The sequence below is a fragment of the Saprolegnia parasitica genome (assembly GCF_000151545.1).
Source record: "Saprolegnia parasitica CBS 223.65 unplaced genomic scaffold supercont2.63, whole genome shotgun sequence".
Lineage (NCBI taxonomy): Eukaryota > Oomycota > Saprolegniomycetes > Saprolegniales > Saprolegniaceae > Saprolegnia > Saprolegnia parasitica.
The window spans coordinates 21647-38372 of NW_012156457.1; the positions used below are offsets into that span (position 1 = coordinate 21647).

A 16726-nucleotide genomic window follows, 5' to 3' on the forward strand; every position below is an offset into this window, starting at 1 on the left:
TCTCTGGCTCGATGTCGAGCACATTGCTGTTGCTCTAAAACATTTACTAACAGCAAGCTGACTCCCAGAAGTGGCACTCTGCAAGGTGTTGAACCCTGTTGAGCGGGTTGCACGCAGCAGTTGACGCATTTAGGCGTCGCGCAAAGTATGCGGCGTCTTGCCATTTGTTTCTGCCACATTGATACTTGAACCAAAGATCAATACACTGTTTCAACGCCAACGCGCGATGTCAAAGGTACACTGGTGCTGTGGTTTAATGGCACTGGATTCGGTCGCACCACGCCAGTGCGTTCAAGTCTTGCTGGCCAATGCACTCGTAGCGTGCATCCAGAAGCGTGTGGTCATCGACGTCTTCGAGGTCGAGCTTCCCGAGCGGATGGTGCAGCACTTGTCGCGTCGTGGCGTGTCGGTAGATGTTAACGATCGGGCAGCGCCACAGATGCAAGAGGAGCCACTCGATCGGGTCGGTCATCCACGTAATGTTCATGAGCATCCGTGCTTCGTCGATATGGTCTCCGTCGTTATCTTGGGGAAGCGTCAGCTGCGTGCTCATCGAGCGACCGAGCGTCCGATCGAGAAAGAGCGTCCGCCACGACGTGCTAAACATCGAGAGGTTGCAGTGGACGAGCGCAATGTACGGCACGGACGACGTCGCGTGCACCGAGCGCACGCCCCCAAGCCTCAGCGCGCTTCGGACAAAAACCAGTGCAATCACCAAGTTCTTCGCATCGGTAAAGAGACCGCTGTAGCGCACATCGCAGGGAAGCGACCCGATGTGCTTGGCGGCTTGGACACTGCTCGGCACAAGCATCGGTGTCGATGCAAGGATCTCGGTGCTGCGCAGCGCGTTCCAGCGCACGTCAAAGATGGCAGAGACGAACGACACGAGCGGCAGCAAGTAGCCGCGGAGGCCCACGAGGTGGCGCGACCACCCCTTCTTTGCGTGCGATCCAGCGTGGCGGAGGTAGAAATACCCCTTCGCCACGAGGTTGAGGACCCACACGTTGCGCATGTGGCACGTGAGGAGCGTCATGAGACCATACAAATTCGAAAAGCTCGTGTCAATGGTGCCATCCAGCGCCACAAAGCTCTTGGAAATGTACAGATAGAGCAGCGTCGAGTCCGAGGCGTGCGCGAGGACGAAGAGGATGACTGGAAACCAGCTGCCGTAAATGACCACTTGGCCAGGAATGCGGAAGAAGAGGCCCAGCGCCGCGAGCCATCGCGAACCAGAGATCGTGTGGCGCCGCGTCGCCGCGTAGCAGCCGCCAAAGAGCGCGAGAACGCGGACAATATTGTACACTTGGGCCACGATCCGAAGCAATCGCACGAGCTTGTAGTAGTAGACGACGTTCGAGTCGAGCATACCGCCTTCGTACCGGAAGTCGACGAGCTCGATGGTGCGGCAGCTGGATGCGTTCCAGATCTCGGAGCAATTTTGCACCCGGAGGAGCGAGACAACGTCCCAGCTGAACGCGTCGACGTGCGTGAGACTGCCTCGCCAGCGCTGGATGTCCATGGTCGAGTCGATCACGACAACGTCCATGCGCTGCGAAGTGAGATCCATATTGCGTCGGCGCGCTTGCATCCGCGCCTGGATGTGAGCACTGATGACAGAAACCTTCTTGTAACCTACGCAAATCTGGTCCAGATTGCTCCCTTTCTAGAAGAGAATCGCGCACCAAACGTGCTGAGGTTGGACCACGGCGCGTTGCAGAACGGGAGGCGATGGCCCGAGTGACAGAGGTCGATCGGCGTCTCCAAGGTGTGCGTCCGCGTCGACCGGTAGTGCACGTGCTCGAGCGGCCCAAAATCAACATAGTCGTCAATGTTGTCACGAAATGAACTCACGCTGCGGCACCCTGCGGGCGATGGCGCCAGCGCGTCGACGGTGCTCTCCAGCAAGCGCCACACGGACGCGACACTGAGCGTCAAGTGAGGACACGCCGACTCGTACAGCAAGCACGGGTCCCTGACCGCACGACTCGTTTAGCCTTCGCACTACTTGCAAGAGATTCGAGTACCAGCCCGAGATGTTGTGCGCGGCCACGAGCCCGCGGAGACCGGTTGACGTCGTATCAAACTTGTAGCTCCACACACGCGCCGTGGACGTGGGCCCGGACGACGCGACGCCCGCAACCGTGCCTACGCAAGCGCCTTGTGGGTATAGCGTCGTAGAGAGATGTAACCATTGGGTTGACGCGTCGCGTTGAGGACGAGGTAGGCGTACGGGCCAAAGTACGACGCCGCGTCGGGCGCGTGGCGAGTGTAGGTGTTTGGGAGGGACGCGAACCCGTACCCGCTACGCGGCACGTCTGTGAAGAAGAGGATGTACGAGAGGAGCGTTAAGAGCACGCGTCGCCAGCTGAGCGATGACGTTGTCGGCGGCGGCGATGGCTCATCGGCCGCCGGGCGTATCCGCGGCATTCGTTTCGGACACAGCAACCGTTTCGCGCCAAATCTATTGAAGAGCACGATTCAACCCGCGCCAAGGATAACAATAAACTAGCCCAAAAGCTTTAGTACGCGCTGCTACATGCTTGGCTCTCAATCCGTGGACGGCTCTGCTCTGGGACTCGGGGGAGGTTGTCGCTGAGGCGCGACACCAGTGAACAAGTTTGACGGACAATGTGAAAAGCCAGCACGGCGAGATACGCCAAGACCTGGATACAACGTTAGAGTTGGATAGATCTAGGATGCGGCAGAGACAAGGCTTACTACGACCAGTCGCTCGAGTCGTCTGCGCTCGGTTGGCGTTGCGGCGAGGGGGACCGGTCCACCAAGGCGCTCCACGTCATTCAACGTGTGCGGATGGTTATCCGGATCTTCGATGTCCATCGGTGGTCGCATATTGGCGGCAGCGAGCGGTTGCCGCGAGGACTTTGCGGCTTGCCCCATGCACTATGTGCTTGCGCATTCGTCTTGCACGCTATTTAGCATTACTACTGTCCTTGCAAAGGGTGTACTCTTTAGTGTACGTATATTCATGCTGCGCTGGGCCCCAAACTGGGGTGTTTTTAGCCATATCGAAGTTCGAAGATGGTGGTCGTAGCAGTAACTCCGCCGCACTGCGGAATCTTGGCCAATGGCACCGACCAAGGAGACGACGGGCCCGGCAAAGGTCGTCGCCATCGATGCGTACGAACCGGTCATGCCCGTGGGGCGGCCGCGGTCGGCCAGCTGGTCCTCGGACAACCCGTCCACGGTACGCCGCCGGCGATGACGACGCTTGATGGACGACGACGGCCATCCTAGGCCATTCTGTACATGCTGGCATGGTACATCTTTTCGACGAGCGCGACGTTCATCAACAAGATCTTGATCAAGGAGCATGGCCTCTCGGCCGAGGCGCTTACCGTGTGCCACCTCGCGCTGGGCACGTGCTTTGACGGTATGCCATGACAGCTCGCCATCCATTGGCTTGACATGCTGCTGTGCTAGCGGCCATTTTCGCGGTCCCGCCAAAGTCACGCTACAAGATGTGGCATCTTCGCCCGATGAAGTTGGACCAGTACGTCTCGAGATCGACGCATCTCGAGCTCATCGCATCTACCGAATAGTGTGCTCTCGATGCTGCCACTCAGCATGATGGCGATCGCAGCCAAGATCTTGACGTACTGGAGCTACTCCAAGGTGCCTGTCGCGCTCACGCACACGTGCAAGGTACTACTACCGACGTACGATGCAGAGACCAAGGCGACGTAGGCGTCGACGCCGCTCTTCAACGTCGTCCTCGCTTACCTCGTGTACCGGACGACGCATGCGCTGCCCATTTACCTGTCGCTGCTACCCATTGTGGTCGGCGTCTCGCTGGCGTCCATGTCCGAAGTTCAGATCAACGTACGCACGAACCTCTTATCTATCGGGGCTCATGGCGACGAGGACGTAGGAATTCGCGACCATGGGTCTTCTCTGCGCCATCTCGTCGTCCATGTTTGGGGTCATGCAGGTACATCTCGCGAGGATCGAGTATGTGACGACGACGACGACGCTCTGTAGAGCATGTACGCCAAGTACCTGCTCCGCCATGGCATCGTCGCCGACAGCATCAATGTGCGTCTCTCCTCCTCGCCCGGCCTCTTCTTCGATGCATCTTTGGACTAGCTCCATTTTTACAATGGCATGCTCTGCATTGCCGTCAACATGCCGATGCTGCTCTGGAACAGCGCAGAGAAGACCATGTTTCCGACGACGTTCGTTCCTCTTGTGGAAGTTGATGTGGCGACTTGGTTCTTCTCTGTAGGATTCCCTACGGCTTGATCTTTTGCTGCAGTACTTGCCAGTTCATCTCGAGTTTTGCCGCCTCCTTGGTACGACAGCTTCGTGTCGTCGCATGCGAATTGATATATGGTTTTGCGTAGCTGCTCGGCAAGGTCTCAGAGCTCACGTACTCGATCATGAGCACGATGAAGCGGGTCGTGATTGTGCTGAGCGCGATCCTCTACTTTGGCAACGCGATCCGGCTGGTCTCGGTGTTTGGGATGGCCCTCGCGCTCGGTGGCGTCGCCACGTACCAATACGTCAAGATCCAAGCGGCCAAGCCCAAGGTCGATTGTATGCACGAGCTCTAGAGGGAAAGCTCTGTAGTATTAAAAATGACACGGGCTACGACCTAGCTAGTAGAAGAAGATGCAGAAATATACACACACGCCGGCTTAGACGTCGACGCCGTTGCGCGCAGCTTGGTTGGCCTGTGCCTGCTGCGTCGACGACGCTTGCTGCGCTGCGGTACCGTCGGCCGTCGCGGGCTGCATGCCCTGGAGCTGCTGCTGGTAGTGTTGCATCATCTGAAGCTGCTGCGGCGGCCACATGGCCGGGTTGCCGCCAGCCTGCGACTGCATAAACTGGTGGAGCATCGCGGCTTGCTGCTGCTGCAGCTGCTGCTGGTACACCATTTGCGGGTCCATCGCCCCTTCCTACAGGATCGTGTGAGACACCTATTCTGGTCGTAGAACGCATGTACCTTCTTGCCCGGGAGCTTGATGTCCTCGCGGGGCACAATGTCGATGAGAAAGTCAAACGTGTCCGTCTTGGTGATGGCCATGGCAATGTCGTTGCGCTGCAGCGTCCGGCGCTTGTTCTCTTCCGTGTGGATCCATGCCCGCAGGCTCAGCTCCAAGATGAACATCTCGCAGGCCTTGGCAAAGAGCACGGGCGCCTCGGCGCTGATCATCTACACACCGCGTGAGCGATCATGCCAAGACGATGGGCTCGATGACGTACGCGGACGTCTTCATCCGACTTCATGATCTTCTTGATGCGCGCCAGCGGCAACTGGTGCGTCTTGAAGTCCTGGACCTCCGGGTCGATCTGCGAGATCTCGTGGATCTGCGACTGCCAGAACGCGTGGAGCTGCATCTGCTGCTGCTGAAGCTGCTGCTGCTGCATCTGGAGCTGCTGGAGCTGCAGGTTGGGGTTCTGCTCTTCGCCTAGTTCCTCGCGCTGCATGCCTAGGTCGTCGTCCGTCGTTAGTTGCATGCGCCGGCGCCGCCCGCCCACCTGAACTTCGTCCCGTGCGTTTTTTGAACTAAAACGCGAATACAAAGTTTCATATTAGCCAATAGCCAATAATTACACGCCCTTGGCCCAAATCCTCCTTTCGACACCTTTTGACGCCCCTTTTGACATCTTTTGACGCGTTTGAATGGCGAACAACCGGATACCGCTTCCGTATCCGGATGTGGGTTTGAACTCGGCGCCAACAGCACCAAACACCTGGCTCGATCCAGCAGGCAAGACGACTTCGCACACGAGGCCACGCCTGCGCACACTTGCGTCGCTGCTAGAACTGTGCAAGAGTAGGAGTCACTACACTTGTTGTGTGTGTTTCGCTGTCCAGAATAACCTTGTGTCCTCGGATTTCGACTAGTACCTTGGACGCCAAGCACGAAGAGGCCACGCAATAATTTAGAGGAATGCACACGCCTACACGACCGTGTCAAGGACGCTATGGTGCCACTGTGGCACGCCTCGCACGCGTATATACAGAACGCCCACCAGTGCGGCCGCGACCCAGTACGTGGCCGCGAGCGCGAGTCGAACGTGGCCCATCCAGAGGTGCTGCAAGACCGACACGAGAATCGGCGGCAAGAGATTGCCACAGGCGTTGGCGACGAGCCAGAGCCACACGAGCGTGCGCTCGAGGACCTTGTGGATAATCACGCTGTCTTCACTGCTCTCCGAGTTGTGGTCGGGGCTCGCGGCTTGGCACACGCGACACCAGAGAAACCGCGTCGTGGCGTCCGAGACGACCGCCTTGGCCAAGAGCAAGCCGACGACGATCGGCCACGAGAGCACGTTCGAGTCGAGGACGAGCAGCAGCGGGAAGATCGCAAACACCGCCACTTGGAGGGCAAAGAGCCGATCGATCGGCGGGAGTGGCACATGCCGCAGGACGAGGTGCACGCCCGAGGCGACGCCCGTGGCAAGTGCTGCGAGACCGAGACGTGTCAAGGGCGATGACGCGGATGCGTGCTGCAGCGCCCACATCGGATACAGCGCATCAAACGCCACGAGGAGAGTCATGTGCACCGTGTAGGCGCCAAGCATCGCCAGGAGCGGCCGGTTCGTGCTCGTCCGCAGCGGTACGAAGAGGCGGTCGGGCGGCGGCGCCACGAAGACGCGGAGGACCGGCGTCTCGTTATCGCTGCTGCTTGTCTTCTCGGGCGCCTCGTCGACGACCGGCGTACAGTCGAAAAGGCGTCTTCGTCGTCGCTGCCATCGCTGTAGATGAGCTCGCGTGACTCGTCCAGCGTCGCGTTGAGAGATGTGATGTGTGCATCGAGCGCAAACTCGTCGTCCGTCTCGCTGAGCGCGATTGGGTTCTCGCCGCCGTACATCGTTGGGAGCAGCGAGAGGCGGCCGACCGTGTGGTGCAGCGGCTCGAGCGTCACCTTGCGGAAGCCGGGCTTGGCTTTCAGAAACGTGATTTTCGACAGCGTCGCGTCGGCAATGTGCGACCGGATTGTCTTCCAGACCCATGAAAACCAAAACGGGACGTTCACCACATAGAGCTTGTGGAGCGTCTCGTCCTTGGCGCAGCGCTGGAGGTGGGCCACGATCGTGCAGGCCCAGTCGATGGTCCAGCCTTGCGTCTCGATGAGCTTGAGCCCGTCGAGGTCCAACACAACGACGAGCGTTGACGCTGGCGGATGCGTGGTTTTGAGGTACGATAGCATGTACGCAAAGTGATCCTTGAGGCAGTACGAGGTAAAGCCCGCTTGCTGCAGCGCGTGGACGTCGAGGAGCCCGGCTTGTACGATCCAGATCGGGTGCCCCGATGCCGTCGCGCCGTAGAGATGGTGTGGGCAGAGCCGGCGAATGTCGTTAAAGTGCGGGCGCGGCGCTCCGAGCACTGTCGGAGGCGGCGTCACTGGTAGCTCGACGTCGTCGACGAGGAGGTTGTTTTTCTCTTCGTCCTTGAGCGCCTTGCGCTGGGCGCGGACAAAGAAGCGGAGGAGGAAGACGACGAGCACGCAGAAGAGCGCCATGAGCGACATGAACGAGATGTGGATCGTCGCGTGGTCCTGCGCCACGTCGACGACGGCGCAGAGCCCGATGAAGAGTGCACTCATGACACGACCAAAGTGCGGGCGGAGAAGCGACTGCACGTCGACGCTACCGTGGTACTCTTGCGCGGCCGATACGCTCGAGACAAGGACGCCGCTCACGCCGGCGCCGAGTGCGCGGAGGACGAACATGACCGAGAGCACGTTGGTGATGCTCATGAGCATCCACGCGAGCGCGAGGGCCGTGAGGCCGACGCTGAGCCCAATGTACGCCATTGTCTGCCACTTGAACGACCGATACAACGCGATGAAGACCGGCATCGAGGCGAATGCAGCAACGTGGCCGATGCAGGCCAAGAGCGCGCCCTTGCCGACGACGGGCAGCGCTGCAAAGCTTGTCGGGTCGTTGCGGTCGGCGGCAGCTAGCCACGAGTAGACGACGTACGCGCTCATCATCTGGAGGATGCTAGCGCCGGCGTGCTCGACGGAGGCGCAGAGATGGAGCGCGACCAGCGGCGAGGCCAGCCAGCGGCGCGCGTCGTCTTGCAGCATGGTACACGTTGCGAAATGCACCTCTGCCTCGACCGAACTTTTTCGACCCCTTTTTATTTTCCACAGTTTCCATACAATTCGCAACACAAATATATTCGCACATTCCGTGTGGAGGTAGGGGGCCCTACGCAAATGGGGTCTACTGCGGCTGCGTTGTGCTAAAGATGGCGAAGTGAAGGCCCGCGGCAATCGCCTCGAGGACCGAGATCCATGTCGGGAGCTGGAAGAATTGAAAGTCCTGTGCGTTCAGCGCATAGAGGAAGAGGAGCACAAAGCCCCGCCCGAGGTAGTTGCCGAGGAACGGGAACCAAATCTCGAGGCTCACGCCGTAGACGACGCTCTTGAGGTCGTACAAGATGAGGCCCATCCCAAAGGCCATGAGGTACGCGCCCAGGAGCACTAGACAAGAGGCTCGTAAGTTCAAGTTCGAGGCGAGAAGGACCAACTCGCCGAGAGGCTAAAGTGCAGCATGATGCCAAAGCCTTGCATGATCGTGAGCGCGGCCACGACCGTGTAGATACCGCTGACCCACACGTCCAGGCGCGCGCCAAGCGCCGAGCGATCCGACGTCGTCTTGCCGCGCGGCCAGCTGCTACCGCCATGCTCCATGCCTGCGTAGGCGTCCGATGGGTCGTACTGCGGCACCGTGTACGCCGTCGACGGGCCGTACGGTACGTTGACCTGCTTTGGCGCGTCTGCGTACCCAGCGGTCGTTGGCGCGCTGGCGGGTGACACGCGGGGCGGCGCGTCCACCAACGGCTCGTGGAACTCGTCGTCGAGGCCTTGCATCTGGACGGCCGGTCGGGCTTTTTTCGTTGTTCCGAGAATCTTGGTCGTTATCCGGATAAGTCGACGGTCTATATCCGGTAAGGCCCTCCAAAGATCGCGTGTCCACGTTCTCGCGGGAAGATCGCTATGCGCAATAAGATCTGCTCGAGAATGCGAGGCCATTCGGCTAAGCTTCGCACCACACCTGCAACGCCCTATATTTGGCGCTTTGGCAGCGCTGGCGAATGCTGTAGCTGGCGACAGGGACGGAGGAAGATTGGACGATGGCCGCGCAACCTGGGACGTCAAATTAGGTGCAATGGGCATGTATTAGTGGGCGATCTTTCGTATTGTTGGCAGGGCGCTTTGATTTTGCCACCATGCAATCAATCCACCGACTTTAAATGACTTCGAATCCAGTTCCAACAGTTGCGCGCGAACCACTTGGTTGACGTTGACTCGTATAACGCGTTTAACGTGTATGCGGCATCAACCGTACACGAGAGACGCAGGGGTGGTCGCTGCTCGTGTGTCGTCGTCGGCTACCGGTAATGAGCCATTAAGCACACGCTCGTGTGTTAATGGTTTGTCTTGAGCTCAATCCGCGACACGAGGCGTGGCGTAACAGAGCGCGGCGGGCATCTTTTACTGCCCCAAGGCACTCACGCCGCATCGAGGAGGTCCTCGGAAGAAGCTCCTTAACATGGCTCTATCGAGGTTGACTGTCCGTGAACGAGCACCACACGCAGACGATCCATCTTCGCGCGCGATGGCGTCGTCGTGCTGCTTCAACAATGGCGCATCTTCGCAAGTGATCGATGGTTGCCAATCAATCTTTCGGATAGCAGTTGCACCCAGCGCCAACCACGGCTGCCATGAGGACTCCATTTCGCAGCCGCGAGTCGGTACGCCTCGGACGTCTGCTGCACCAACGCCATGCAGTGTAGTGTAGCTGTTCAACAAAGGCACCACTGCACGTGTCTCGTTAGCGTGCTTGCTCCTTGACAGGCTTCAACGTCGGGTCAAATGTGATTTTCCCAGCAGCCGCGTGGGTTCAACTTGCTCACGCCAGTGTTTGTGCATCCACGACATGGCCATCGATGGGTGCTTCCCGCTCGTGTCGCGTAGCCACACAGCTTGAGCCGAGCATCACTGGCACCGAGTGCGAGCCTTACCTCATTAGTTAGCACGTCCCTTGCCATTCGAAGGCCGACAGCGCTTCTGGCAAACCACGCTTTGTTCGATCCGCGCTGGCTCGGTATGTGGTACGGTACGATGACTATTGCACCTGCGCGACGAGTATCTCGTCTGATTTACGGGAAATTTGGGCCATCGATCGAATCTGGCCGCTGTGCTGGCCCGAAACTGCGTTAAACATCACGTTCAATCGCCGCATGCCGCCACGTGGCATGAAAAACGCGCCAAATGTTGTGGACCATCACCGGGATGGGCAATTGGTGGGGTGCATACCACGCCGCAGAAGCAGCGCCGCACGCGTAACGACCACTGTCTCAGCGCGCTATCCGAACCCTTCCGGCACCAACAGCGTGACGTGCCAAACGCGTTCTTCCCACCGAGCATGGGCGCCGGACCGTCCTCGGACGCCGCGCAGCCGCCCCCGGACCGTATTCGCCGCGGCGTCTCTGGCTGCCTTTCCCGCACGTTCAAGCGCCCGAAGCTCAAGCTCACGAGCCTCGACCCGACACTGCCCAGCGACACGATGTACGCGTGCAGCCCGCGTAGCATCCTCGTCTCGGTCCTCACAAGCGACAAGTACGACGCGCTCGTCGCGATCCCGTTCGAGAGCTTGGAGCTCGCGGCCGTGATTGGCAAGACCAAGTACGGCGACGTTCAGCGCGCCTCGTACCACGGCACGCCCGTGCTCGTCAAGTACATGCCGCCAATGATCGACCGCGCGACGCGCCGCCTCTTTGCCGACGACCTGCACTTGCTCGTGAGTCTTCGCCACCCCAACATCGTCCAGGTACAGCATGTCGCCTACATGCATCCTTCTTACTGTTATGACGGACGACTAGTGCATTGGCGCAAGCTGGTCCTCGCCGCTCAAAGCGTACGCGCCTTCACCTTCCGACACACGACTCATTGTGCGTAGCTGCTTTGTCATGGAGTACTTGGACCGCGGCGACCTCTTCAGCTTGCTACGGAACCCGCGCATTGCGCTCTCGTGGCACACGCACTTGCTATCGATTGCGATCGGCACTGCCCGCGGCCTCGCCTACATGCACGGCCACTCGCCGCCGCTGCTGCATCGCAACCTCAAGAGCACCAACATTCGCATCGGGTAGACATCTACTCCTTGTACAAATGTGCATAGTACTCATGTACATGCCTAGTGGGGACTACTGCGCCAAGATATCGGGGTTCGCGCTGCGGCGCGACCGCGACGTGGGTGTCATTCGACCGCGCGACATCTCGTACGTCTGGATGAGCCCCGAGATGCTTCGCGGCGACCGCTGCACGCACAAGACGGACGTCTACAGCTTTGGGATTGTGCTCGCCGAGCTCGATACGCGCGCGACGCCGTACCACGACGCGAGGCCGGTCGATGGACCGCTATTGCATCGGATTTTGAACGACGAGCTGCGCCCGACACTGTCGCCAACACCTATGGAGAGTTTGCAGCGACTCTACAGGCGCTGCGTAGCCGCCGACCCGCGCCATCGACCACGCTTCGAAGAGATTCTCGACATTCTCGAGACCGACGTGTACAACGACGCGGTCGACGTCGCGTCGCCGGCGGTGGACGCGTCGATTTATTAGATTATTATGAATAAATGTATTTAATTGGAAGCCGACATCAGCAACAGGTTGAAACATGATGATGATGGTGATGATGTTGCTGAATCGCTCCAAGGAGAGCGTGAGGTGGGGTTGCCATGGTAGCAGGGTACATAGAAGAGTAGCAGCGCCATCATTCTCATCATCATCATCATCATGGACAAGATATGGCCGCGACTCCGGTTCCTGAAGTCGCCAGCAGGAGCCAAGACGATCCTGACCTTGGAATATGCCGATCGGATCGGACCGGATGCGCGATCACCAGAAGATGCATTGGACTGGGACTGGCGGCCCAAGCAGGCCACCTGCGGTTTAGAGCCGAGTGCAAACGATGAAGCCAGCACTTGGAGCTGGATTGGCGTTTCGAATTCCAGATCTTGGTCGGCGCCAAAATCCAAATTTTGAGAGCGCGAAGATCGTGTCCAGCCTTGTCAAGCGCAACTGCTCCCATCGACGGGCCCGACCAGAAGCGATCGGGTGTCGTGGTAGCGTCGTGTTGGCCTGTGTAAAACGCGTTTAAACACAACCCGGGCGTCTGCGCGTTGCTCACTGCGAAACTGGATCTCGCATTACGTGCGCCACGTAAACCTGTGGTTTTTTATGCCCACGCGGTATTTTATTACACTCATCTGTATAATTAATTGTATTGGAATTGATTGTACCTATTGTATACCGTCTTCTATACTTTGACCGCATGAGTATGCATTCTGAGAGGTTTCGGTCCGCAGCAATCGGTCGCCGCAAGCAAGAATAAGATGGGCGCGTGCCATAGCACCGAAGAGGCCGTGACCTTGACGACGACGTCGGCCCGCCAAGGACCGCCGCCGGCGCGGGTCGAGCTCTCGCAGCGCGGACCGTCGAATCCGCAGGACGACGCGGTCGTGGCGCCAGTCAGCAGCACGGGCCCGACGCGGCAAGACCTGCCACCGCCCAAGCCGTCGACGCTGGCCACGGCGCAGAACGTTCCGTTTAGCGATTCAAAGAAGGCGAGCGCGACGTCGTCGAGTCGATTCTCGAATCCAAGATCCATCTGCGCATGGCGGCCATCAACTTCAAGGAGCTCAAGCTGCAGAAGGTGATTGGGAAGGGCGCGTTTGGCGAAGTCATCAAGGGCACGTACCATGGCACGCCCGTCGTCGTCAAGCGCATGGTCCGCCAAAACATCGACCCGGAAAACGTGCGCATGTTTGCCGAGGAAATCCAGCTCATGATGAACCTCCGCCATCCGAATATTGTCCAGGTACGTCTTCGTTGCAGCATTCGGTCTCGCCATGAGGATGCCCTTGTAGTTTATTGGCGCCAGCTGGAACTCGTACTCCAACATGTACGTACATGGACCATGATGGTGTCCGAGGCTCACGTGCATACGTAGCTGCTTTGTCACCGAGTTCCTCGACCGCGGTGATCTCTACTCGGTGCTCAAGAACCCGCTCATCCAGCTGTCGTGGCACCACCCGCTCTGGGGCATGACGATCGACATCTCGCGTGGCATGGCGTACCTCCACAGCATGGACCCGCCGATTATCCACCGTGATCTCAAGAGCATGAACATCCTCGTGAGGTTGATGGTCCATATGCGTCGCCGCACTCATCACGACATGCTAGCTCGTCGTTTGGCGCCAAGATCTCGGACTTTGGCTTGAGCCGCGAAAAGGCCATGGATGACACGATGAGCGTCACGGGCACGCCGTTGTGGCTGCCGCCCGAGATGATTCGCGCCGAGCGCTACTCGGAAAAGGCGGATGTTTACAGCTTTGGCATTGGTATAGACCATTTGTCCATCATCGACTGACCGGGTTTATTAGTCTTGTCGGAGCTCGACACGCGAAGGATTCCGTATTTTGACGTCAAGTCGGGCACCAAGAAGCGGGTCTGTCTAATGGCTCGTGTGTGTTTTTGAGTATAAATTCCATGTGGTAGATGCCCGGGAGCGCGCTCTTGCACAAGGTGGCGTACGAGCACTTGCGCCCAAGCCTGAGCCCGCACTGCTTGGACAGCGTCCGGGACCTCTTTGTGCGCTGCACGGCCGACAACCCGACGGAGCGGCCGACCTTTGAGGCGATTGTAGCCGAATTGGAGACTTCGGTCCAGCGCGAGATCCTGCAGCGCCACGTATGACCACGACGTCTGTTGGAGGCGATCTCATGGCTTGTATTCTCTAGAACGACAGTCTGATCGAAGCCGACGAGAACGATGCGCGGATCGCACGCGACCTTGGCGTCAAGCACGTCACCAACTACATTGACGACGCGTAAAAGGACCGATGGACCACGATCAATGCAAATTTCAATATGTGTGCGTTTTCCAACCGTCTCGACGATGCGTCATGAGGTCGCTCCCAGTCTCAATTATCACATCAAGTGATAATACGACCAGCGGGCGGCAGCAGCTAAAGCAATGACATGGGCGGTGCCAGCTTCACTCTGCATTGGATTTCTATGCTGTGGCGCAATACTGACGACGGTCACGCGACTCACGGGCTGCGCTGGAATTCGTTCGGTGGCGTCGTAAAGGAGGCGCAGACGCTCACGATCCACGCACGGTATCCGGAGTTGGCGGCAGATTTTAAAGTTTAAAAATCAAATGCCATTGGATGATTTTCAACCAATGGCATCGACGCGTGGGGCTGGTCATACCACGCTTGCATTTCCGCCCTCACCCATGGACGAGTACGACCGGGAGAGGCCGCTCTTTGACGGCAAGGTCCGCGTCCTAGTCCAGACGCCGGACCGTGACGAGCGCGTCGCGCTTCTGACGATCCGCCTCCTCGCCGGCCAGCGCGTAGGCATCCAGCGCCCTTTGTTGTGTCGCTGACCATCGGCGTAGACACTCAATAGCAACCAGAAGGAGCGCGTGCTTCGCATCGAAATCACCGACGACGACGAGCTCGAGTCCTTCTTCCTATACGTCTGGAGCGTCTCGGAGGAAGAGTTCCACGACCTCAAGCACCAGCAGCGCCTCCTCGTGGACTTTCCCAAGTTTGCGACCAACTTTATGGACCTCCTCACCTGCTGCTTGGACGAGAAGAAGCTCGATGGCGCTCGGCCCGAAGGCCAATCACCGCTGAGCTACCTCGCTGTCCTCAACACGCAAGACGAAGCGAAGAAGGGCATCTTTAGCATCGTTGAGACCAACCCGTTCAAGCACCTCACGCATCTCTCGCTGGCCTTCAAGCCCGGCGACGACGCCGAGATCAAGCTGTACCTTGCCGCGCGCCTTCGCCAGACCACGGTACGCACACCACGTGGCGTTGCGACAACGATTCATTCATGTGCGTGTAGAACGAGAAGCGGCAGTACCAGCGCGACTTGGCCGCGACAACGTCAACCCTCGAGACCACAAGCGCATCGGAGGCAGCGCTGCGAAAGCAAGCCGACCACGTTACGCAGCTGCACGCCGAGCAAATGGGAGCGGCGAAGATGCGATTTTCCGAAGAATTGACGGCGCAGAAGGAAGCCGCGATGAAGTCGCTCCAGGACACGGAGCGGTTGTATACCACCAAGATTGAGGCGATCCAAGCGTCGAATACTGACAACGTCCGCCCATAGCCTCGTCCTTGCGTCTTCTTACATATATTCAATGCATTAGCTCGCAAAGCTGAATACCAAGGTGGCGGAGCAAGACGCCGAGCTCCAAGCACTCCAGAAAACAAAGTACCAATACGAGCTCAAGATCGAGCAGCTCGAAGGCCACGTGGCCGAGCTCACCAAGTCGAAAGAGCTTACGACCACCGACGTCTCGGCCCTCCAGCAGCAGAACAAAGCGCTGGACCAAGATGTCTTCAAGAAGGTAAACGCGCGCGTCGCCAACACGCAGGCATATATCTTCGTCGTAGGACAAATTGATTGCACAGTACGAGCTGCAGATTGCAGCGTTTCAACAGCAAGTCGCTGACAAGGAGCACGTACTGAGCAAGACGACCGATCTGCTGACGGCGGCCAACACACACAAGGTAGACCATATCGATCGACGACACCTTGTCCATAACCTGTTCAATGTGCTAGCATGAGATTGAGGAGACGCTCAAGATGTACAAGACCAACCACGCGAGCATGCAGCAAAAGCTGGAGCTCAGCATCTCGGAAATCAACAAGGTAGACCGACGCCGCCTCGTCATGTCTCGAATCGAGATTAGGGAAACCAAATCATCGAGCAAATCCAAAGCGAGAACCGCGCGTACAAGGCCAAGCTTCGCATGAAGTCCAAAATCCTCAAGCAGCAAGAGACGGTACGCGCATTCATAATATGTCGATCTACATGGCGAGCTCTTTCTAGCTCGTCGAAGAGAAGCAGTTGCAGCGGGACGAGCACCAACATCTGGTCAAGGCGCTGCAGAAAGACCTCCATTTGAAAGACGACGAGCTCGCGCTGCTCCAGAAAAAGAACGACGAGCTCGCGCGCAAACTCGAAGAGAGCAATCAGCTCCTTGCGTCCAACCAGCAAGGTCGGCGATGCCATATTAACCTGGTGTGCGATGATGATAATGCGAGTAGTGATCACGTGGCTCAACAAAGAGATCAACGAGGCGCAAGTCTCGCAGCACAAGCGCACAGCGTACTCGTCGGCGTTCACGTTCCAGCCGCCACCCGTGCCTACTGCGCATCGACAAACCGACCTCGAGCCGTCGCAGTCGTCATCTGCGTATACGCGCCGGTTTGGTGCAGCGTCCTAATATGCGAGTCCCATGTGCCAGTGTTGTCGCCTCCTATCTGTCTATCTGTGTCGGCGTGGCATGCAGGATCAGGGGTACCCCTGGCAGGATACTACACAGCAACAATCCAATGCCAGCTTACGCTTGAACACTTATCCAAACCTTGCATCCGCTATCCAAGCGCCAGAAAAAGAGGTGACTCTGCCAGGAAATGGACGTCACCGAATATGGTCGGGCAGCAAGAGAGCGAGGTGGCGCCAGGTCGCCGGACCTGACGAGCTGGATGAGCAGCATGTGCAACAGCAAACGAGCGTCAGACGTCTGGCGCAACATGTGGCACGAGGACGACGTTAGCAGGCTTGCCGTGCGTCCGGCGACGCCTTGGACGGTCGCGACTGTTGCCGTCTAGAAGAGCGTGGGGCCTCGTTCTAGCTGCCAGCTCGTCTTG

General features: G+C 58.5%; 7 protein-coding genes across 7 annotated transcripts; 4 read left to right on the forward strand and 3 right to left on the reverse strand.

The window, feature by feature from the left end:
- Positions 1–222: 222 nt before the first annotated feature.
- SPRG_11071 (hypothetical protein) lies at positions 223–2427 on the reverse strand (the record flags this gene model as incomplete). Its single annotated transcript, XM_012350218.1, has 4 exons — positions 223–1632; positions 1683–1972; positions 2025–2145; positions 2190–2427. The coding sequence occupies 4 exons, from the start codon at positions 2425–2427 to the stop codon at positions 254–256; spliced, it is 2028 nt and encodes a 675-aa protein (XP_012205608.1). The 3' UTR covers positions 223–253.
- A 648-nt stretch (positions 2428–3075) lies between these two features.
- Positions 3076–4654, forward strand: SPRG_11072 (hypothetical protein). The gene is made up of 10 exons (XM_012350219.1): positions 3076–3205; positions 3256–3391; positions 3442–3511; positions 3561–3663; positions 3706–3840; positions 3890–3949; positions 4000–4053; positions 4105–4193; positions 4244–4310; positions 4362–4654. The coding sequence occupies exons 1-10, from the start codon at positions 3086–3088 to the stop codon at positions 4569–4571; spliced, it is 1044 nt and encodes a 347-aa protein (XP_012205609.1). The 5' UTR covers positions 3076–3085; the 3' UTR covers positions 4572–4654.
- Position 4655: 1 nt separating this feature from the next.
- On the reverse strand, positions 4656–8060 carry SPRG_11073 (hypothetical protein; the record flags this gene model as incomplete). Its single annotated transcript, XM_012350220.1, has 6 exons — positions 4656–4916; positions 4964–5173; positions 5224–5450; positions 5873–5925; positions 5987–6636; positions 6690–8060. 6 exons carry the CDS (start codon positions 8058–8060, stop codon positions 4656–4658), a joined length of 2772 nt encoding a protein of 923 aa, XP_012205610.1.
- Positions 8061–8137: 77 nt separating this feature from the next.
- On the reverse strand, positions 8138–8876 carry SPRG_11074 (hypothetical protein). The gene is made up of 2 exons (XM_012350221.1): positions 8507–8876; positions 8138–8459 (listed from the first exon to the last, which is right to left on the reverse strand). The coding sequence occupies exons 1-2, from the start codon at positions 8847–8849 to the stop codon at positions 8200–8202; spliced, it is 603 nt and encodes a 200-aa protein (XP_012205611.1). The 5' UTR covers positions 8850–8876; the 3' UTR covers positions 8138–8199.
- A 1531-nt stretch (positions 8877–10407) lies between these two features.
- On the forward strand, positions 10408–11609 carry SPRG_11075 (TKL/DRK protein kinase; the record flags this gene model as incomplete). Its single annotated transcript, XM_012350222.1, has 4 exons — positions 10408–10812; positions 10865–10899; positions 10942–11130; positions 11183–11609. 4 exons carry the CDS (start codon positions 10408–10410, stop codon positions 11607–11609), a joined length of 1056 nt encoding a protein of 351 aa, XP_012205612.1.
- A 734-nt stretch (positions 11610–12343) lies between these two features.
- Positions 12344–13927, forward strand: SPRG_11076 (TKL/DRK protein kinase). The gene is made up of 7 exons (XM_012350223.1): positions 12344–12867; positions 12917–12951; positions 13000–13188; positions 13233–13390; positions 13433–13497; positions 13548–13739; positions 13790–13927. Exons 1-7 carry the CDS (start codon positions 12664–12666, stop codon positions 13880–13882), a joined length of 936 nt encoding a protein of 311 aa, XP_012205613.1. The 5' UTR covers positions 12344–12663; the 3' UTR covers positions 13883–13927.
- Positions 13928–14288: 361 nt separating this feature from the next.
- Positions 14289–16333, forward strand: SPRG_11077 (hypothetical protein; the record flags this gene model as incomplete). The annotated part of the gene is made up of 9 exons (XM_012350224.1): positions 14289–14408; positions 14454–14858; positions 14909–15163; positions 15216–15416; positions 15463–15579; positions 15632–15721; positions 15763–15855; positions 15903–16071; positions 16121–16333. The coding sequence occupies 9 exons, from the start codon at positions 14289–14291 to the stop codon at positions 16297–16299; spliced, it is 1629 nt and encodes a 542-aa protein (XP_012205614.1). The 3' UTR covers positions 16300–16333.
- Positions 16334–16726: the final 393 nt, after the last annotated feature.

Coding starts and splice junctions, on each gene's coding strand:
- SPRG_11072 (XM_012350219.1), top strand. CDS start 3,086: ATGGCACCGACCAAGGAGACGACGGGCCCGGCAAAGGTCGTCGCCATC. Junction 3,206..3,255: donor CCTCGGACAACCCGTCCACG/GTACGCCGCCGG, acceptor CGGCCATCCTAG/GCCATTCTGTACATGCTGGC. Junction 3,841..3,889: donor TGTCCGAAGTTCAGATCAAC/GTACGCACGAAC, acceptor ACGAGGACGTAG/GAATTCGCGACCATGGGTCT.
- SPRG_11076 (XM_012350223.1), top strand. CDS start 12,664: ATGGCGGCCATCAACTTCAAGGAGCTCAAGCTGCAGAAGGTGATTGGG. Junction 13,189..13,232: donor AGCATGAACATCCTCGTGAG/GTTGATGGTCCA, acceptor ACGACATGCTAG/CTCGTCGTTTGGCGCCAAGA. Junction 13,391..13,432: donor TGTTTACAGCTTTGGCATTG/GTATAGACCATT, acceptor CGGGTTTATTAG/TCTTGTCGGAGCTCGACACG.
- SPRG_11074 (XM_012350221.1), bottom strand. CDS start 8,849: ATGCAAGGCCTCGACGACGAGTTCCACGAGCCGTTGGTGGACGCGCCG. Junction 8,460..8,506: donor GCACTTTAGCCTCTCGGCGA/GTTGGTCCTTCT, acceptor CCTCTTGTCTAG/TGCTCCTGGGCGCGTACCTC.